This window comes from Salvia hispanica, chromosome 6, assembly GCF_029641045.1.
Source record: "Salvia hispanica isolate PSC_SH4W2 chromosome 6, Shi_PSC_v1, whole genome shotgun sequence".
NCBI classification, from domain to species: domain Eukaryota; kingdom Viridiplantae; phylum Streptophyta; class Magnoliopsida; order Lamiales; family Lamiaceae; genus Salvia; species Salvia hispanica.
The window spans coordinates 29,036,029-29,054,822 of record NC_142697.1 but is presented as its reverse complement, the minus strand read 5'-3'; the positions used below and the strand labels follow the sequence as shown (position 1 = coordinate 29,054,822).

General features: G+C 36.9%; 3 protein-coding genes across 8 annotated transcripts; 1 reads left to right on the top strand and 2 right to left on the bottom strand.

Annotated features, from left to right (window-relative positions):
• Positions 1-767: 767 nt before the first annotated feature.
• On the bottom strand, positions 768-7,996 carry LOC125200470 (putative late blight resistance protein homolog R1A-3). The gene is made up of 2 exons (XM_089061513.1): positions 7,037-7,996; positions 768-3,249 (listed from the first exon to the last, which is right to left on the bottom strand). The coding sequence occupies exons 1-2, from the start codon at positions 7,867-7,869 to the stop codon at positions 768-770; spliced, it is 3,315 nt and encodes a 1,104-aa protein (XP_088917639.1). The 5' UTR covers positions 7,870-7,996.
• A 2,070-nt stretch (positions 7,997-10,066) lies between these two features.
• LOC125205234 (RNA-binding (RRM/RBD/RNP motifs) family protein) lies at positions 10,067-12,840 on the top strand. Of its 2 annotated transcripts, none has more exons than XM_048104065.2 (10): positions 10,067-10,369; positions 10,521-10,583; positions 10,984-11,059; positions 11,198-11,272; positions 11,556-11,628; positions 11,762-11,798; positions 11,888-11,988; positions 12,172-12,241; positions 12,357-12,439; positions 12,530-12,840. In XM_048104065.2, the coding sequence occupies exons 1-10, from the start codon at positions 10,163-10,165 to the stop codon at positions 12,558-12,560; spliced, it is 816 nt and encodes a 271-aa protein (XP_047960022.1). In that variant the 5' UTR covers positions 10,067-10,162; the 3' UTR covers positions 12,561-12,840. The 2 variants fall into 2 exon arrangements, with proteins under 2 accessions (XP_047960022.1, XP_047960021.1); XM_048104064.2 differs by having other exon boundaries at positions 10,068-10,369; positions 11,759-11,798.
• A 2-nt stretch (positions 12,841-12,842) lies between these two features.
• On the bottom strand, positions 12,843-17,784 carry LOC125205231 (inactive protein kinase SELMODRAFT_444075-like). 5 transcript variants are annotated; one of them, XM_048104057.2, is made up of 11 exons: positions 17,576-17,756; positions 16,661-17,251; positions 16,271-16,573; positions 15,393-15,547; positions 15,206-15,300; positions 14,128-15,128; positions 13,888-14,048; positions 13,740-13,816; positions 13,497-13,644; positions 13,272-13,421; positions 12,843-13,189 (listed from the first exon to the last, which is right to left on the bottom strand). In XM_048104057.2, the coding sequence occupies exons 3-11, from the start codon at positions 16,458-16,460 to the stop codon at positions 13,010-13,012; spliced, it is 2,157 nt and encodes a 718-aa protein (XP_047960014.1). In that variant the 5' UTR covers positions 16,461-16,573; positions 16,661-17,251; positions 17,576-17,756; the 3' UTR covers positions 12,843-13,009. The 5 variants fall into 5 exon arrangements, with proteins under 5 accessions (XP_047960014.1, XP_047960018.1, XP_047960015.1 ...); XM_048104061.2 differs by having other exon boundaries at positions 16,856-17,251; XM_048104058.2 differs by having other exon boundaries at positions 16,271-17,251; positions 17,651-17,784.
• Positions 17,785-18,794: the final 1,010 nt, after the last annotated feature.

Below are 18,794 nucleotides of genomic sequence, written 5' to 3'. Positions count from 1 at the left end.
GATAATTAGTCAACTCACTAATTGTTGATTATTTTGGTGTTTATACTTTAGAATTTATTTAAGATCGATATTTGGATTCAATTGGATAACAATGCAGTTTCATTTAGGCCCATAGTAATAAGAACAGCCCATAATAATAAGAACAGCCCAAACCCAGTAAAACTAGAGGCTGAGTCAGCCATCAGCTTGATATTTTGGAGGGAAAGTTCGAATTCTAGATTCAAGCTTCTGATAGATTGGCTCAGCTCAGGGCTGGAGCCTTTTTGGTTGCGGAGTAATCGAGAGAGAATCAGGAAAAAAGTAGGGAATTTTTGAAGGGTTCGGCTTAACGAAAGCAGTGAAAACTGCTTGATGTATTGCCAAAAAGAGTGCATGGAGGTTCTGAAGTTAGAGGTTGAGTCTGCTTTAAACGTGAGCTTTGGTGAATCGATTGCCGACAGTCGGAAGTTTCAAACACCCACAAGTTGAGCTGATGAATCAAACTGATGCAGTTTGCAAATTTTCCCCTTGATTATCTTCAGCAAAATGGCCAGGTGAGTATTATTTCTTGAGCTAATAATTAAGTGTAGTAATGTGAGCCATAACTGTTTGAAAATTTTTAGTTAACGGAACATACAGAACATACCTGGTTTCCATTCAAGTTTATAATATATATTTTTTTAAATTTAATATCTTGAAAAGTTTACGCAATTTTACAGAAAATGCAACCTAATACGAACTCAATGTTTAGAAACATACTCAAAATTTTCCTGCGATCGCCTCTCTGTCTATTCTGCAACCACAAAATTGGGACCTGCAAAATTCTGCATTGCTTTGTTATCATCAAGTGGAGAAGGCCGAACGAAAACGTGAAAAGGAAGATTGTCCCCTTGACAATCCATTTGTTCCTCTACGATATCTTTTGCACATTTCACCACTGATTTGCGGCAACCACTCATCAATATTTTTTGGAGCGTCGGTATGTCTCCAATTTCATATGGCATATTCTCCAACCCTTTTAAGCTTAGAAGAGTAAGCTTCTCAAGGCGTGGAAAGATGGAGCCCGCTTCTGTAGTCCAATGTTTCAGGCTATGGCACGAAGACAGTTCCAAGTATTTGAGGCAGGAGAATTGCCCTTCAAAGATTTTCCACTTGCATGTTCCAAAGCGTCCATATCTCAACTTTAACTTCTCGAGAAGGGGCAACGAACCTATCCTCTCCAACATTATTTCCCATTCAAAGTCATCGCTCATAACAAGTTTCAAACTCTTGAGGGTTGGGGGGAATGTGAGCTTACACAAAGACACATTCCCTCTAAATTGATATCCGCACAAGATATCAAGTGATTCTAATTTACAAAAATGTTTAATATTGCTCAGACAATAATAATCATTATTGCGCATTTCCATGCTTTCCAAATACTTTATCCTCAATTTCATGATATTGGGAATTCTCTTAATCATCTCTTCATCGCACTTGAAATTAATTGCTCCCTCAACTACCACTAGATTCCTCATGACGACAAAATCACCCGGAGATTCTGGGAGTAGCAATCTTGTTGCAACCACATCAAGATGCCTCAGTTGAGGAATTTTCCAAATCTCATTAAGAGTAGCCCACGAACAAGAAACGGTCAATTTCTGCAAATTCCAAAGGTGGCTGAAAGAAGGAAAATTTGAGGACGAAAAACCATCTTCAACATTGAGGTGCTGCAGTTTCTCTTGTGAAGTGTTTCTGTGATAAAACCCTTCTTTCTCTCCCTGGTTCAGGCATAGGTCTCTTAGCAAATCATGAACTTTGACTTGTTTAATGTTTCCAGTAGACCCCAACTCATCAACTAGAATGAGATTTCTATGCACTAAGTCCTTTAAGAAACCTTTCCCAATTGCTTCCAAACTTTTTCCATCTTTAGGTTTAAGAAATCTTCCACGCACCCATAATTGGATGAGTGTTGAGACCTTAATTGCGGCATCTTCCCCAAACATGCCCATGTGTAAGAAACAAGGCTTTAAGTAAACCGGCAAATGATTGTAGCTCATTTTTAACAATCTTAAGCAATGCTTATCATTGTTTGAATTCACTATCGAAGTTAAATTCTTCCTTATTGACTCCCAACATTCTTGTGTGGGTTCCATGTTTTTTAAATTACCTCCCACTACAACAATTGATAGGGGAAGTCCTCTACAATTGTATGCAATTTCCTTTCCAATTTTCTCTAATTCTAGAGGAAAAGGTTCGTCTCCAAACACAATTTTGGAGAATAGGACCCAACTATTAACCTCATCAAGAAATTCCATTTGGTGGCTATAGTGATTGTTTAATTGAGAACCCAAATGGGATAGCCTAGTCGTCACCATTATATGACTGGAATTTCCATTGTTAGGAAAGAAATGTTGTATCTCATTCCAAGATTCAATATTCCACATATCATCCATTACAATTAGAAACCTTATACCAAACAAATATTTGTGGAGCTCTAATCCTAATTCGGCTTCACTCCTTTCACTTAGTTTTTCCTTTTTTTGGTTAGTGGTTTGAGAAACAAGTTCACATAGAATTTCTCTAGTGTTGTAGTGTTCAGAAATAGTAGCCCAAGCACGAATGTCAAAACGCTCTTTAATAACTTGTTTGGAATAAACAGTTTGAGCAAGGGCGGTCTTACCTATCCCACCCATTCCTGTGATCGTGATGACTTGGCGACCAGGTTCGTCTACAACAAGCTTTTCCATGATCCCGTATAAGACATGATCCGGTAACACCATTGTGCCACTACTCTTGTTCCCAGTAGAAGAAGAGGCTGATCTACGCGGTTGATCACGGAACACAACCATCTTCTTTGTGTTGGTCTCCATCGCCACTCTCTTTATCCTATCCAATTCTTTTATTACATTTTGTACATCTTGACGCAGCTTTAGACCTCGGAACCTACTGTAGAAGCTTTGTCTGGGTTTGGTTGCTATGGATGATTCACTGAGCTGAATCTTGTGCACAATATGGGATTCAATAGCATCTTCAGCTGCATACGCAGCATCAGCAATACGCATCTCCAATGGATCTGCTTTGTCGCGGTCGGAAACAGGGGAGTTGTAAGCTTGGAGAAATTCCAGCAGGAAGGTAACAATTTCAGTGAGAGACTGAATTTGGTGTTTGTGGAGAGAAATGAATGGGAAATGATGGAGCTCGATTGTGTCTATGAGATGCATAAGAGAAACCAAGGCTGCATATGCCGCCATGATCTTACTAAAACAGAGTATTTTCTGAGAACGCAATGTTGAAGAACAGAGTTATGAAAGTTGAAATGACGAACATAAGCATATATAGGTGATTGATTGATGCTATTGCTAACTTATTACTGTATGTCCCAACTCATAGTAGCATTAAATATGATTAAATGATGATTAAGTTGTTGGCGTGGATATTGGAAATTTCGATGTTGTTTAAAAGAAAGGGATAGGTTGTGTTTAACAAGACCAAGTGTGATAGCGAGTTGTCAAATTTCATCCGAATTAAATAATACTAATTGCCTTACTCTTTTCCATTTGTAAGTTTATACCGGCCTTCTGTAGTTCTGTTATTAGTTTGGGTAAATAAATGTATAGAAAAACCATCCATTTTGATCAAATTCTGATTAATTATACGATTTTTAAAAATGACCAATTATATTTTCAAAATTACTAAATAGAAAATTATAGGCCAAATATATCATTTTTTTTTTAAATTTTGCCTTAACATATTTTAATCAAAATAATATAATTAGTTAAAAATCAGAATTTGAATTTGAAACCAGTTTATATAATTAGTTAAAAGTGCCTTATTGATTCCCAACTTTTTTGGGTGTATTCCATATTTTTTTATAAGACCTGCAATTTCCTTAACAATTGAAAGAGGAAGTCCTCTATGATTGAATGCAATTTCCTTAACAACTGAAAGAAGACTAAAATTGTATGCAATTTCCTTTCCAATTTTTTTCAATTGTGATTGCCTAGCTGTCACCATTATCCGGCTGAAATTCCTATGTTGTATTTCGTTCCAAGATTCAATATTCCAAACAAGTTCTGATCCTAATTCATCTTCACTCGTTTGACTTAGTTATTCCTTTTTTTGGGTAGTGGCTTGAGAAACTAAGTTCACCAAGAATTTCTCGTGTTATACAGTATTGTTCAGAAATAGTAGCCCAAGTACAAATTTCAAAATGCTCCTTAATAACTTGTTTGGAATAAACAAATTTAACGACGCCGGCGAATGACTGAGACGACGGAGAGAGGTAAGCTTCTGCCTTCGAGCTTGCTTTATTTAATTTTTTGTGATTTTGGATTTATATTTTTCTGATGTTAGATTTGGATTTTTGTGCTTTTTGTGATAAATGACTTGTTGTATATTGCTCTTTTAATTGCCAATAAGTTGATGTTCTAATTTACTATTATTATATAGCACAGTTGGTTTGGAAACAAGAAACTAGGAGACTTTAGATTAGGCTAATAATTAAATAAGTAGCATGCTCATGTAATTGGAAACATGGCAATAAACATATGGTAAACTATTTCAATTGTAAATGTGTTGAAGAAGCTAAATAAAACTAGTTGAAAATTTGCATAATACATGGTCTTCTGAAGATGAGAAGAAAGGATATCTAACTCAATAGTATTAAGCAAATATAGTGCTCATTCGGAGTTCTTTTTGGTCTGGTCATCTTCTATATACAACTTCAAAGTTGGGACCTACCAAGCTCTTTGATGCTTCGTTCTTATCAAGTGGATGCCGAACGTGAACGTGAAAGGGGAGATCGTCCCCTTGTAAAGCCATTTGTTCCTCTTATCCTCTACAATTTTTTTGCACATTTCACCACCAATTGATGCACCAAAGAATAAAATATGATAAATTAAGTTGGTTGGCGTGGATCATGGAAATTTCGGTGTAGATTCAAAGAAATGGGTAGGTTTTGTAAAAGCAAGTCACCAAGTTTGAACTTAAGCTTTACTTTAAGCTATGAGACCATCTCCAACCATTTACGCCAAACTCAAACTCATTTTTGAGTATACGTCACACCAAAAAGTAGTTTTACTCCAACCATTTACACTAAATTTAAAATTTACACCATTTTTGGTTTTGTATCTCACAAATTTTTTGCAGTAACACCATATTTGGTGTTGTTTCACAAAAAACACCAAATATGGATTTGAGTTTAGTGTATGGTTGGAGAAGATTTCTACACCAAAACTCATTTATGAAGTACGGTCGAAGATGTCTAACCATTCAATAACTTTTTCTGTTCATACTTTATTAATTTTATATTAAAATTTGCATCGCTTTCCAAATTCTCTTCTTTTTTTTATGAGCCGAATTGAATATTTTATAAAGTAAATATTCGTGTGAAGAGTTAAAAGTGTGGAGGAAAGGAGAAAATAAGAGTGTAATTCAAGATGTATCGAAAAGACAACATATGCAAGATGAGAATGTTTTGAAGGAAATGCAAAACCGGAAATGCAAATATCTTGAAGAAATATTACAACGCTCCGTTGAAGATAAGACAACAAATATTTAAAAAAACATAAGCTCCTCTATCTATCGTTCAAATTTAATGTTAGGACCTGCCAAGTTCTGCATTGCTTGCTCGAATAAATTAGAATAATCATCACCTTGTAAATCCATTTGTTCCTCTACAATCTCTTTCGCAGATTTCACCACTGATTCACCACAATTCCATATCCTTGTATTCTGAAGAGTCGGTATGTGTCCAATCAAACTGATGCAGTTTGCAAAATTTTCCCTTGATTATCTTCAGCAAAATGGCCAGGTGAGTAATATTTCTTGAGCCAAAATTAAGTAGAAGTGTCAGCTTAAACATGAAGGGTTAATTGTGCTATTTTAAACATATGGTATACTGATTGCAATAATCACTTATTGTTGCGTATTGCTCTTTTTATTGCCAAGTAATTAGTTCTGCTTCTTTGCATGATTCTGTTTCTTGACACCTTCAGTATGTGAAAAAAAAGGAAATTTATGAACCTACTTTATGACATATTTCTTGAATCAAAGTTATCAGCATATAAGCTGAAATTTTAACATTCCAAAGGTGAATAAAATGTGCTTGCATGTTTTTGTTAGAATAAAGTGGTAGGTATCATTTATGCACATAGCTTCTATGAAGAAAATAAAATAAAAAAAATACAAAGCAACTATACTATAAAAGTATATCTCTATGAATCTCACTTAAACACACAAAATAATGGAACGAGCTTGCGACATAGATTGCAAGCCATCTAGCATCTTCTTCTTTGAAGTCTTCTTGCGTATAACAATGCGTCGTTGGCTATTTATGCCTTGAGGACTAGACTCTCCTATCACATGATAAAACCCTTCTTTCTTGCCCTCGATTATGCATATGTCTCTTAGCAAATCATGAACTTTGACTTGTTTTATATTTCCAGTAGACCCCAACTCATCAACTAGAACGAGATTTCTATCCACTAGGTCCTTTAATAACATTTTCCCAAATGTTTCCATACTTTGGCCGTCTGTGGGCTTAAGAAATCCTTCACAAACCCATAGTTTGATGAGCGTAGAGACTATAATTTCATCATCTTCCTCAAACACACCCATGTATAAGAAACAAGGCTTCATGTATACTGGTAAGTGATTATAGCTCATTTTCAACAATCTCAAACAATGCTTATTATTGTCTAAATTTACTATTGAAGTTAAGTTGTTCCTTATTGATTCCCAACTTTTTTGGATGGGTTCGACATTTTTGAAAAGACCTCCAACGACCACAATTGATAGAGGAAGTCCCCTGCAATTGTATGCAATTTCTTTTCCAACTTTTTCCAATTCAAGAGGAAAATGTTCCTCTCCAAACACGGTTTTTGATAATAGGATCCCACTACTGGCCTCATCAAGAAACTCCATTCAATGGCTATAATGATTGTTTAATTGAGAACTCAATTGTGATAGCCTAGTCGTTACTATTATACGACTGGAATTTCCATTGTTAGGAAAGAAATTTTGTATCTCGTTCCAAGATTCAATATTCCACATATCATCCATTACAATTAAAAACCTTCTACCCCGCAAGTATTGGTAGAGCTCTAATCCCAATTCATGTTCACCCATTTCACTAAGTTGTTCCTTGTCTTTCTTAGTGGCTTGAGAAACAAGTTCATGTAGAATTTCTCTAGTGTTGTATTGTTCGGAGATAGTAGCCCAAGCACAAATATAAAAATGCTCCTTAATAGCTTTTTCTGAATAAACAGCTTGAGCAAGAGCGGTCTTACCTATTCCACCCATACCTATTATGGGTATGACTTGGCGACCGGATTCATTTGACATGAGCTTTTCCATGATCCCATGCAAGACATGATCAGAGAACACCTTCTTGCCACTACCCTTCATCCCACTAGAAAAAGGGACGAATCTACGTTGTTGATCATGGACCACCACCACCTTCTCCGTGCTGATCTCCATCGCCACTTTCTTGATCCGATCCATTTCTTCTATCACATTTTTTACTGCTTGATACAGCTTAGCCGGTTCATCATCAATACCATCATGTTTTGATGAGACATTTCGTGGATCCTTTGAACCTCGAAACCAATTGAAGAAGCATCTGGGTTTGGTTGCTTCGGGTCTATTGTGCTGAATCTTGTCAACAATATGAGATTCGATAACATCCTCGGCTGCATAAGCTGCATCAGCAATACGCATCTCCAGTGGATCTGCTTCATCGCTATCAGAAACAAGAGACTTGTAAGCTTGGAGAAATTGTTGCAGGAAGGTAACATTTTCAGTGAGAGATTGAATTTGGTGTTTGTCAAGAGAGATGGGTGGGGAGTGATGGTTCTCGATGTCATCTATGAGATGCATGAGAGAGACCAAAGCTGCATAAGCCGCCATGATTAAACTAAAACACTTGGATAAGAATTTGATAGAATCTATATTCAGCTTTTACTAACACAACGTTGTAGAACACACTTATTAGTTATGTATGATTTATGATTTTTATGTGTAGATTCAATACAGTGAGTAGGTTTTGCACAAGCAAGTCGCCAAGATTGCATTCAAAGTTGATTCAATTCTTTAATTTTTAAAATATGATTTAAGATTATCAAGTAGCTAGGTTGGCAAGCTGTCATATTCATCTTTTATTTGGGTCTGATTGATATTTTGAGGTGTTTTTTTTGTAATAGTGCAAATATATTTTGATTAGTGTAAAACGAATATTCAACTACTTCAAATTAGATCTGCACCATTAAACTAAAAATATGATAATTTTTCATGTCCTAATTCATGCACCGAAAAATAAAATATGATTAGCGATGATAAAATTGGTGGTATGGATGTTGTAAATTTCTGAGTAGATTCAAAACAATGGGTAGGTAGGTTTTGGATTTTAAGGCACCAAGTTGGGAGAACTTTTGAATTTTAAAAACACTGCAAGTTGGAAAATGTCATATTTCATTTCTTTTTATTTGAATCTGATTATTATTTTGAAGTCCTTTCTTTAATTGTGCAAATATATTGGAAGGACTATGGGCTTATTTATATGATGGGAAAAGATAAACGTACAATTATGTACATGTACATAATATTTTAAAAATTTTTAGATTTAAGTGAATTTAATTAAAAATTAATTTTGTTATTTATTGTAATATATGTAGCAATAACAAAGAAGTGATATAGAAATTTTATGTCGAATCGTAGCATGATTTCGACTATGATTTGAATTAATATACAATATTTAGTAGAAAATATATATTTTATTAAATATACAAATATTTAAGTATAAATTTTAAATCTTTCTTGAAGTGTTGCAAAATGATTAGTATGAAATTTATTTTAAATCAATTAATGTTTATAAAATAATTTTCAATGTAAAATGTTTAAAAAAGTTCGGTTATGTACGTACGTATACGTACGTTTATCACTAATTACTTCAATATTAGAGGTTCACACAAAAAAAGTTTAAGTGAAAAATTACAATTGTGAAATACTACTACATAACTAGAAAATTACACTTTACAATGGTCAAAGTCATGTCCGGTTATGATAGTTTGACCATGTTGTACAAGTAACAAAATACTTTAATTATGCGAAATTAAATAGCATAGGATCAGTTCGCATTCCGAATAAAAGTTCAGAGTATATTTGCTTTCCCTAAACTGATTCTTAATGAATGAGAAATAATTTCAAATTTGTCACTTAAATATGTGGTTCTTAACTACTACTCCCTCCGTTCGCGAATAATAGTCCTGTTTTGCTATTTTAGTCCGTCTGCAAATAAAAGAGTCTCGGTTCACTTTTACCATAAATGGTAATAGGGTCTCACCTTTCACTAACTCATTCCACTCACATTTCATTTAAAACTAATATATACAAGTGAGACTCTATTCCATTAACTTTTTTCCACTCACTTTTCTTAACATTTCTTAAAACTCGTACCACCAATGAATGAGACTTCTAATGACGGACGGAGGGAGTACTTCTTTCTCCACTTGTCTAACAAAAATTTTCTTAAATCTTGCATTGAATAAGAAACATCTCAGCTAACAAAGGGACGGATATTACTACATCTAACTTATCTTATAATTGGGCTTTTTTTTATCGAGTCTTAATTAAATTCTTTTATAAATTTAAAGTTTCATTACAATAGTTAACCCCAATAGTCAAAAGCCCTCCTTGTTACAAAATCCCAACCTTTTTTTATATCAAATACTAATATTATTAGTTAAAAATCAAAATTTGTAAGTAGTTTATCTATTTACGTAATTTTATTACAATAAGAAATATATTTTCAAATTCTCAAAATGAATTCAAAGTGTCAAGGTTGGTGGGACATTTTAACCTCATAGTCTATAGTTTCCTATCTTGGCATATTAAACACTTTAATAACAGTGTTCAATTGCTCAACATTCATTTACTTGCAAATATCTGAGATGGAAATACTGATCTATTTATCGCATTGAATAATATTAATAAAACTCAATTTTAACTAATTCCTCTATCAAAGACACGAGACTTTGCAGCCCAATCAACTCGGCCCAATATTTATTCTTTTGATAAACCCAATAATTAGTTTTCAACAAAGCCCAATTCAACAATTAACAGAAACATTTCCCCACCGCAAAATCCACCTCTCTCTCCGCCGGGAACTGAGATTCTTCGCCGCCGTCGCTTTCAATTTTCCGATATGGCTTATCCACCGCCGTACGAGCCTTTCTACCTGGCTGCGCCGCCTCCGGAGTACAATTACGCTCCCAGCGATAGGAACGGAATCAACACTCTCTTCGTCTCCGGCCTCCCCGACGACGTGAAGGCGCGCGAGATTCACAACCTCTTCCGCAGCCGCCCCGGATTCGAGTCCTGCCAGCTCAAATACACCGGACGTGGCAATCAGGTTCCATTCTCTTCGATTCTATTAACTACTGCTCGAAATTTCACACTGATTGTTGAATGGCATGATTAATCGGAAGATGTAATTGCACAGTAAATAGTTTCTGCGGATTCTGATGAGTTTTCTAACTTCAATTTTTCTCTGGAGTGGACAGGTTGTGGCGTTTGCGACCTTTGTGAATCATCAATCGGCAATGGCAGCCCTGCATTCTCTGAATGTGAGTTTTCAATTTGAAATTTGTTTCTGTAGGGAACTTCTGGTGATTGTCCTCCTTTTTTATGCTTTGTTCGTTTCATTAGTAATACATTGTTAGTGGAAGAAAATCAAGCTAGGCATGAAATAATTGGGGGCTTTTTAGTAGTATAATTTGGATGTGGGGAAAATAGATGGATGAATTATACTAGTACTCCATTAAAAAGGCTTTCTTCTTCAATCTGTTACTGGAATTGTATTTTCCTAAAGCAGTGGTGTTACCTTGTATAGCGAGAAGAAATCTTATGATTCTAATCTAATCTGGAGATAACATTCCAAATCATTTTTATTTGTATATATGACACATTTATACGCATAGAATTTGATAATTTGGTAATTAGTAACAAGTGAAGGAACATCTACAGGGTGTTAAATTTGATCCTCAATCTGGTTCCACTTTGCACATTGAACTGGCTAGATCAAATTCTAGAAGAAAACCAGGTGAGTGACTTTCGTTATCTTGGTTACCCAAAGGCTGTACATATACTTCCTAATTGAGTGATTTTTTGTTATGAGGTAGTACTATTTCATATCTGTGCATGATGGTTAACTGTTGCTAATTGGAATTGCTTTTAACAGGAAGTGGTCCATATGTTGTCATTGATAGAAGAACGAATTCTGAGACTGATGCTAGGGAATCATCTAGTGACGATGGTAACTATGCTGTGATCTTTCCTGTTTATTTACGTACTTATTTTTCCCTCTGAAAAAATGGATGGTATCATCCTGATACTTCAACTCCACAAACCCTTTAATCCTTGGGATGGGGTGGCAGAGAGGTATATATCCATTGGGAGAGATAATGTTTTCATATGCATGAAGAAAGTTTGAGGGTTTAAGTAACATTAAATTGTGAATTTATGGTGAATGTTTTCTCAGTTATCACTTGTGTTACTCCAGTCCTTGTGCATCACAAGATTAAATTTAATATTTCCAGGAGATGGTGATTCTGATGAACCATACACCAACCCTGATGAGGGTAATCAAGACACTTCAGCAGCTGAGAAAAGGTTAGACTTGTTTATGACAGCAGTAATTCCTTTTCATACTCTAATATCTTTATGCCGTGGACTTTTTGTGTTCAATTAGTGTTCTTCATTCTTGTCATTAATCTAATTATACAACGCCTTGCTTTGACAGCAGCAAACACACAGGCTACGGCAATGATGCTCCAGAGAGTGTAAGTAAATAGGTTATACCTCTATCTCCTAAAGCAATTTTCCGTATATTTTAACACTCATGATTGGTTGAATTGAATGGCTTTCTTAGGAGCAAGCCGAAAAGGCAGCAGATGGTGCATGCTCTACATTGTTTATTGCTAATTTAGGTCCAACCTGTACTGAAGAGGAACTGAAGCAACTTCTTTTGCAGTAAGTTGTCATTCCTTGCATTGTTATTTGTCAGGACAAACAAAACATGTTATTGTGAAGTGTTTATATGGGAATCTCGTAGTCATCCGTGTGTAATTCCTGTTAAATCAATCTTTTACCAGTTCTTTTCTATAATCAATTGTAAAGTAGGAATATCAGTAGTCTATTTCCCTTTGATTTCAGATACCAAGGATTCAACAGCCTTAAGGTCCGTGCCAGAGGTGGAATGCCAGTTGCGTTTGCTGATTTCGAGGTATGAGCCCTTGTCACCTGGAAAATGAAGGTTCCTTTCTCCTGATTTAGGACCCTTTTCTATTCATTATTTTATACTCCAAGCCTGAAATAAAAACGTGTGTTTCTCCTAACAGGGAGTTGAACATGCAACCGAGGCAATGAACTCGCTTCAAGGAAGCACGCTGCCATCTTCTGACCGCGGTGGAATGCATATAGAGTACCCATACTAACCTAATCTTGCCCGTTCTGTTACTTGCGTTGCGTTATGCAACTAAACTGAAACCATACCCTTCTTTTTCTTACTCAGATATGCAAGGTCGAAAATGAGGAAGCCCTAATACATACTTCAGATGCAAAACAGGGAGTACTACGGAAGCTGCTCTGACCTGCATCGTGTCAAAACTTCTTTGAAGAATATTGGATGATACCCTAGCTAGGAAATTGTTGCTAATCTGTCTTAATGGATTACTGGAATATACTATGTAGTAAGTTGGCTGTATTTATTCATTCGTATCTATTGGTCAGAGGAACGTGTCTTACCAACTAAGTTACGATTCATTGTCTAAATATTAGTATTGTTTATTTGGAGGAATAACGTATACATTGATTGGAGATGAAGATTGTTTCAAAACAAAATATGTATATATTACTAACCAAGCAATTGGGTATCCCATTTCTCAATGATGGTTACAGAAACTTATACTCTACCATTGCTATACACAATGCAAAAATCTCGATGGCATCAATCTAAAACAGCTTTGTTGATGCATTAGTCCAACTTTTTTCTCTAATTAAGAGATAGGTTCGAGCTCAATCGCCCAGACAATTCACTTGACATGTGGCGTCGATGCCGGTGCTGATGTTGACGTTGCTCAGACCACATCCTTCCGCTCCGGCTGCCCACATCAGACCCCGATGTAATCAGCGGACCTGAATCCGTCCCGTCGCCTTCTAAAATCCGAAGCACCTATTTAACAAGAAACATACATGTGTCATATTGTCTGTTAAAAACATCAACACCCGGGAACTAAAGGTCGCCGGCTTCTTACCTGAGACATACGAGGCCTCATTTGAGGGTCCCGACGTATGCACAGCGATGCAGCATGCAACATACAGTAAACCTCGCCCTCGTTGTAGTTGTTTCCCAGCCTCGGATCTACCAGCTCATCAACAGCATAAGCTTCCAAGAGCGGCCGCGCCTGTAATTTGATCGGGTCAGGCTTGAAACCCTTTTAAAATCACCGTATGAGGTATACAGAAAGCTTCAGCCTTACCCATTCGGTGAGGCACTGTTGGCCCTTGGGTCTGTTGAGGTCGACTGCTTTGCGCCCGGTGACGAGCTCCACCAGCACGACGCCAAATGAGTACACGTCGGCTTTTTCTGTGATTTGACCACTCTGAGCATACTCAGGCGCCAGGTACCTTCATGAGGCATTACATGTAATCAATCAGTATATAAGTTCTTGAACAAGCATTATTATTGGTTATCCGTAGCATGAAAAGAACGAGCGTTTTACCCGAACGTTCCAATTACTCTGGTTTCGACTCCTGTTTCGCCATCGGGTTGCCACCTAGCTAGACCAAAGTCTCCCACCTATGCAGGCAAAGATTAGGACTACTATCAAGAATAACCACATATGGAGAGGGAGAAAGAGAAGTTAGTACCAATGGTTCGAAATCATGAGTAAGGAGGATGTTATTGGGGCGCATGTCTCGGTGCACGATGCAACCAACCCTGCATTCTTCGTGAAGATACCGCAAGCCACGAGCTGCTCCGACTGCGATCTTTTGCCGAGCATTCCAAGGTAGCGTGTTCTGATGGCGGCCTGTGCGTTTATATACACATGTTACCTATGATAGCATCGAAATAGAACTTTCCGACTGATATCGAAGGCAAAATTATACCGTAAAGATGAGAGTCGAGGGATCCATTGCAGATGAACTCATACACCAATAATCTTCTGCCATCCTCAATGCAGAAGCCAATCAACATCACAACATTCCGGTGCTGAGCGCAGCTCAGAACTTCAACTTCCGAGCAGAACTCTTGATCGCCTTGAGAGCTCGCCAGCTTGTGCTGCTTGACGGCGATTGTCTGGCCGTCAGGGAGGACACCTCTATGGACAGATCCATAACCGCCCTCGGCTAAGAAGTTTGCTTGCGAGAACCCTCCCGTTGCATGCTCCAGTTCTGCGTAAGTGAACCACCTAGGAGGCTTCCCGAATACGGGCGTCTTGTGTTGACATATAGAACATAATGGTGGAGGCCCGAGCGGAGCTGATCTCGAAAACGAAATAGCTTCTCTCAAATTGCTGCTGAACTCAAGAGTCGACCTGTAGCTCGGGGATCGGAAGCCACCTTCGTCATCGTGCTTACACAGCTTATCAAGCAGGGCTTTGGTGGCAGGATTTTGCATACGAGTACTATATCGTCCGGAGCTTTCTCCGACGTGGTCCATGGACTGACAGCGCGAACCGACAATGTCCGCCATCCACGGCTGAAACCTCAGACTCGAAGACGAAGACAGAGTCTCACTTTCAGAATCCGAACTGGACTCATGAATCTCGCGCTCTTGCTTAGTAATAACGAGCAGCTTCTCCTTCTTCAGGGCGTCCTTCACGTTAGTGATGAAGAAAGGCGAAGTTCCAGGATCGGAGCTTGAAACAGATGACGTTCCAGCTTCAGTGGCGGTGAACGTCTCAGGGCTACTTGACGGGGTAACGAGAGGTCCACGAGTGGGCTCTTGCTTCTCAGAAGATTTGTTATCATCAGAGCTGACTGCTTCTTGCTCCTTTCTACCTGTCCCGACTAAATTCAGTCGAAGAACCTTCGGTTGTGAGCGCTTCATGACAACGATGTTGCATTGCAGTTCTTCCATACAACGCTTTTCCTCGTTTTTAAGGTGTCTGTGATATCAAAACGATTTAAAACACATGAGTAAAACAAGACAGTCTTCATCAGTATTAGGTGAAGTGAAACTTACTTGTCCAAAACGACCCAATTCGCTTGGTTTTTCTTCGCCTCTGCAGCAACTGCTCCAATTGGCGTCCCAGAGACGAGTTTTATCTTCACATTGATCTGTGATATTTAGGCAGAAAAACGACATTCATCGCTGTTTCCATGGAAAAAAACACTAATGGTAAAAACATGCATATTCCCAATCTACTTACTTTATTTGGATCATAAACATCATGAAGCTGAAGAATCATTTGAGAGCAATAGTCTGTAATATCAGATTTCAGCTCTGCATTTGCATAAGAGTTCGATCTCCTGTGACCGCTAGCACAGTCGCCAGCAAATCTTGGGAAGCCCCATAATTTCCTACCTGATTAATGAGTTTCGAATGAGATGCCATCAGAGATAAGAAAAATCAGTACAAGTGAGAAAAAACAGTTGAACATCTTGGGCCAGCTCCGACACCTTGACATGTGACTCTAACGTGGAGGAAATTTTGAAAGGCTTAGAGATGGGACGTGATGGACCGGATCTACTACACAAAGTGTGTACGAGTGCAGAATAAATGTTCAAGGAGAGCCCAGTGTTAATTGCAGGAACCCACCACGTGGACTCGGAAACCATAGACAAAAACCTTCACGACTCTAGAGACATGACATGTATGAAGAACAAATGCTAGTTCTTCTCTTTGATTTTTCATATTATACAAGCCAAGATTTGCATTCGGCATTATAGGGATACAAAAAGACTCTGAAACAGCGAAACCCGAAAACAGTAATTGGTAAGGTAATGAATCTCCATGTAAACAATAACACAAAGATTAAGGCTTTACACATTATTGCAGTTTAGACATGAAAAGAAACATAAAAGGCCATGAAAAGAAACATAAGAAACAGCAAGAATTCAAGATTCCATGTGAAAAAAAAGGCAAGAATCAAACAAATGCAAGTGATTATTACCAGAACTATTTGAAGAACAGTTATGGTAACAATAACACAAAAGATTAAAGCTTTATACATTAGACATGAAGTAAGGCCAAGAAAAGAAAACATAAGGAAATGCAAGAAATCAAACAAATGTAAGTAATTATTACCAGAACTCTGTGAAGATATGACAACAAGAAGAGTGATGCAATCCCCAGGCTGAACAACATGAGTCAGAGCCCAAACCAGAGCAGTCTTAGGAATCTCTTTAGCTGCCTTAACAGCCACCACAACCTTCTCAGCCATGGCAGAAGAAGAGCCCTTTTCCACCTTTTCCCCTTTCTTCAAATCTCTACTCATCTTCACAATCACAGCATATAAAAAGAAGAATTCCTTCCCAAACAAAAAGGCTCCTTCCGTCTCCCTCAAAAGACAGCCACAGCTTGAAGCACTATATCTATATGAATGTCTGTCTACAAATGAAAACAGCAACAAGAAACATTAGGCGCATTATTAGGCCCCACCACCACTAAAAGTTGTGATGAAACTCATGCACTTACAACTGACTTGTTCACTGTTCTCTCCCACCCCCCAAATGAAAAAAAAGCCCTTTTCCAATCAAGAACCCCTCTCTCTTTTTCCCACCCCGAGCAATTATTATTTTCTTTTCTTTTTCAGTCAAAGCACTGATATCTTCAACAGTTTTGGTTTTTAACCAGAGAGTGAATGCAACATGCAGGCTCCAGAAGTGGTACCAAGACAGCTATGTGAATGGATCTGCAGGGAGAGTTCTTTTCAAGCTGAAGTTTTCACTGTTTGGCACATGATCTCTCTGCCTACACCACAAACGACACAGCAAATACAACCATTTCCCTTTTCTCACCTCCACTTTGCAAACATACCCCTCCCCTTTCAAATCAGACAAGTCAATTTTGGCTTAAATCTTGACAGATTCAGGCGAAAACAGCACCTTCTCCTCTGCTCCTCTCCTCCAATCTCAATTATTGGAAATGCTCAGATTTCTATAACAACTCAAGAAATTTCACTTCACCCCACACTAAAAAAACCACCTTTTCACCTAAAATCACTCATCAAAAAATTTTGCTGAAGTGACAAGAGAGTTTGAGTTTCTTTGCTATTTAGATCCCTTCCTGCAAAATCCCACAACCCAATCAGCAAATCCAAGAAAGAAAAAACACACAAAGCATAAGAAAAAAAAAAACCATAAAACAATCATGATTGTTGCCTCTTCTTTCACATCAAAAGAAGCAGAGATAACGATTTTACAAAAAGGGGGAGAGAGATGTTACATGAAATGAGCATTGAGGTTGAACAACCTCACCAACTCAAATCCCAAGAGCTTAAAAATGAAATCCCAGATCACGAAATCAATAAAGATTGAATCTTTTTTGTGATTCTTGAGAAAAAAAAAAGGTTTCAGTCCTGATTTAGTGAAAGAGCAATGATGCACTTACATTTGTAACAGCGACAGGTAAATCCGTATATGCTTATGCAGAAAATACAATGCAAAAATAGACGATGCTGCTCACACAATCTGTGCAGAAATAGAGAGAAGCTCGAAATCTCCCAACTCTCTCTCTCTCTCTTAGATGATTATAACAGCTGCGGACAATGTCGCCGTCGAGGCTTTTGGGCTGTCGAGATTGCCCTGCTTTCTATGCTTTATCTACAGTTTTGACCTTTCTTTCTCTATCATCAAATTTTGTTTAATTGAAATTGAAATGAATCTACTTTTTCAATGTTTTTTCTTTTCATTTTCTTCTTTCTTTATAATTCAAGATTTTTTTAGTTTTAAACATATAATTTTGTATTTATAAAATATGGCAATTGCAGGAAATGACATTAATTATGGTCAAAGCAATTTAAAATATTACTAGCTATGAAGATTTGAATTTTTTTTTTAATTTTCACAGATTTAATTTTAGATGATATTGTATTTAACAAAAATTTACTCTCCAATGTTTTAACACTTAGTAAATTATCTAAAAAAATAAGTATTTTTACAATAACTTAAATTAATTTATGACTATTTCAGTTTTCGAAAAAGATGTGCATTTGTAAAACAAATAATCATAGAGGCATGATGCTATAATTTGACCTTGAAGTCATGCAAGTGTGAATGTGTGGTGACCATTATACAAAAAGGTCTAAGTAAATATGATGATGTTGTTGAAATTTGATCATGGTGGTATTATTTCCAGCCTAGCATTTAGGTACTAAAATTTAGTTCATATATCCTTTTTTTTTAAATAGTTATCCTTTATTAAAGTATTATTGGGAATATGATAACATTGTACAATTGCACATTTGTGACATGATTTTGGAGGGATTTTGAAAATTAGGTAGATACAAATATGATAACATTGTAACACATGTAGTTTCCCGTTAATACCAAGTGAAAATTAAACCTTATTGACGATATGAGTGAGGGGTACTATGTTGAGAATTTTAATTAAATATAAATACGATTACGTTCTCTTTATAACACAGTCGTAGATTCTAAACATAATATTGGAAAAGATTACAACCCTTGGCATAAATAGTAACTTATGAAATGGAGTACTATAATTTTAATATAAATATATTACATTGTCTAATTATTTGTAGTGGGTCACATCACATTTCCCCCTCCCCTAACTAAATTACATTTTATTTGATCTCTATTTTTGTAAT

Bases quoted from the DNA above. Each gene is read 5' to 3' on its own strand.
- LOC125200470 (XM_089061513.1), bottom strand. From the start codon at position 7,869: ATGGCGGCTTATGCAGCTTTGGTCTCTCTCATGCATCTCATAGATGAC. The intron at 3,250-7,036 runs GTTTTTAATTGT...CTGTTCTTCAAC, and splicing joins CAATACTTGCGGGGTAGAAG to ATTGCGTTCTCAGAAAATAC.
- LOC125205234 (XM_048104064.2), top strand. From the start codon at position 10,163: ATGGCTTATCCACCGCCGTACGAGCCTTTCTACCTGGCTGCGCCGCCT. The intron at 11,989-12,171 runs GTAAGTTGTCAT...CTTTGATTTCAG, and splicing joins CTGAAGCAACTTCTTTTGCA to ATACCAAGGATTCAACAGCC. The intron at 12,242-12,356 runs GTATGAGCCCTT...TTCTCCTAACAG, and splicing joins TTGCGTTTGCTGATTTCGAG to GGAGTTGAACATGCAACCGA.
- LOC125205231 (XM_048104058.2), bottom strand. From the start codon at position 16,460: ATGAGTAGAGATTTGAAGAAAGGGGAAAAGGTGGAAAAGGGCTCTTCT. The intron at 14,049-14,127 runs GTATAATTTTGC...ATAAACGCACAG, and splicing joins CCTCGACTCTCATCTTTACG to GCCGCCATCAGAACACGCTA. The intron at 13,645-13,739 runs GTAAAACGCTCG...TGCCTCATGAAG, and splicing joins AGAGTAATTGGAACGTTCGG to GTACCTGGCGCCTGAGTATG.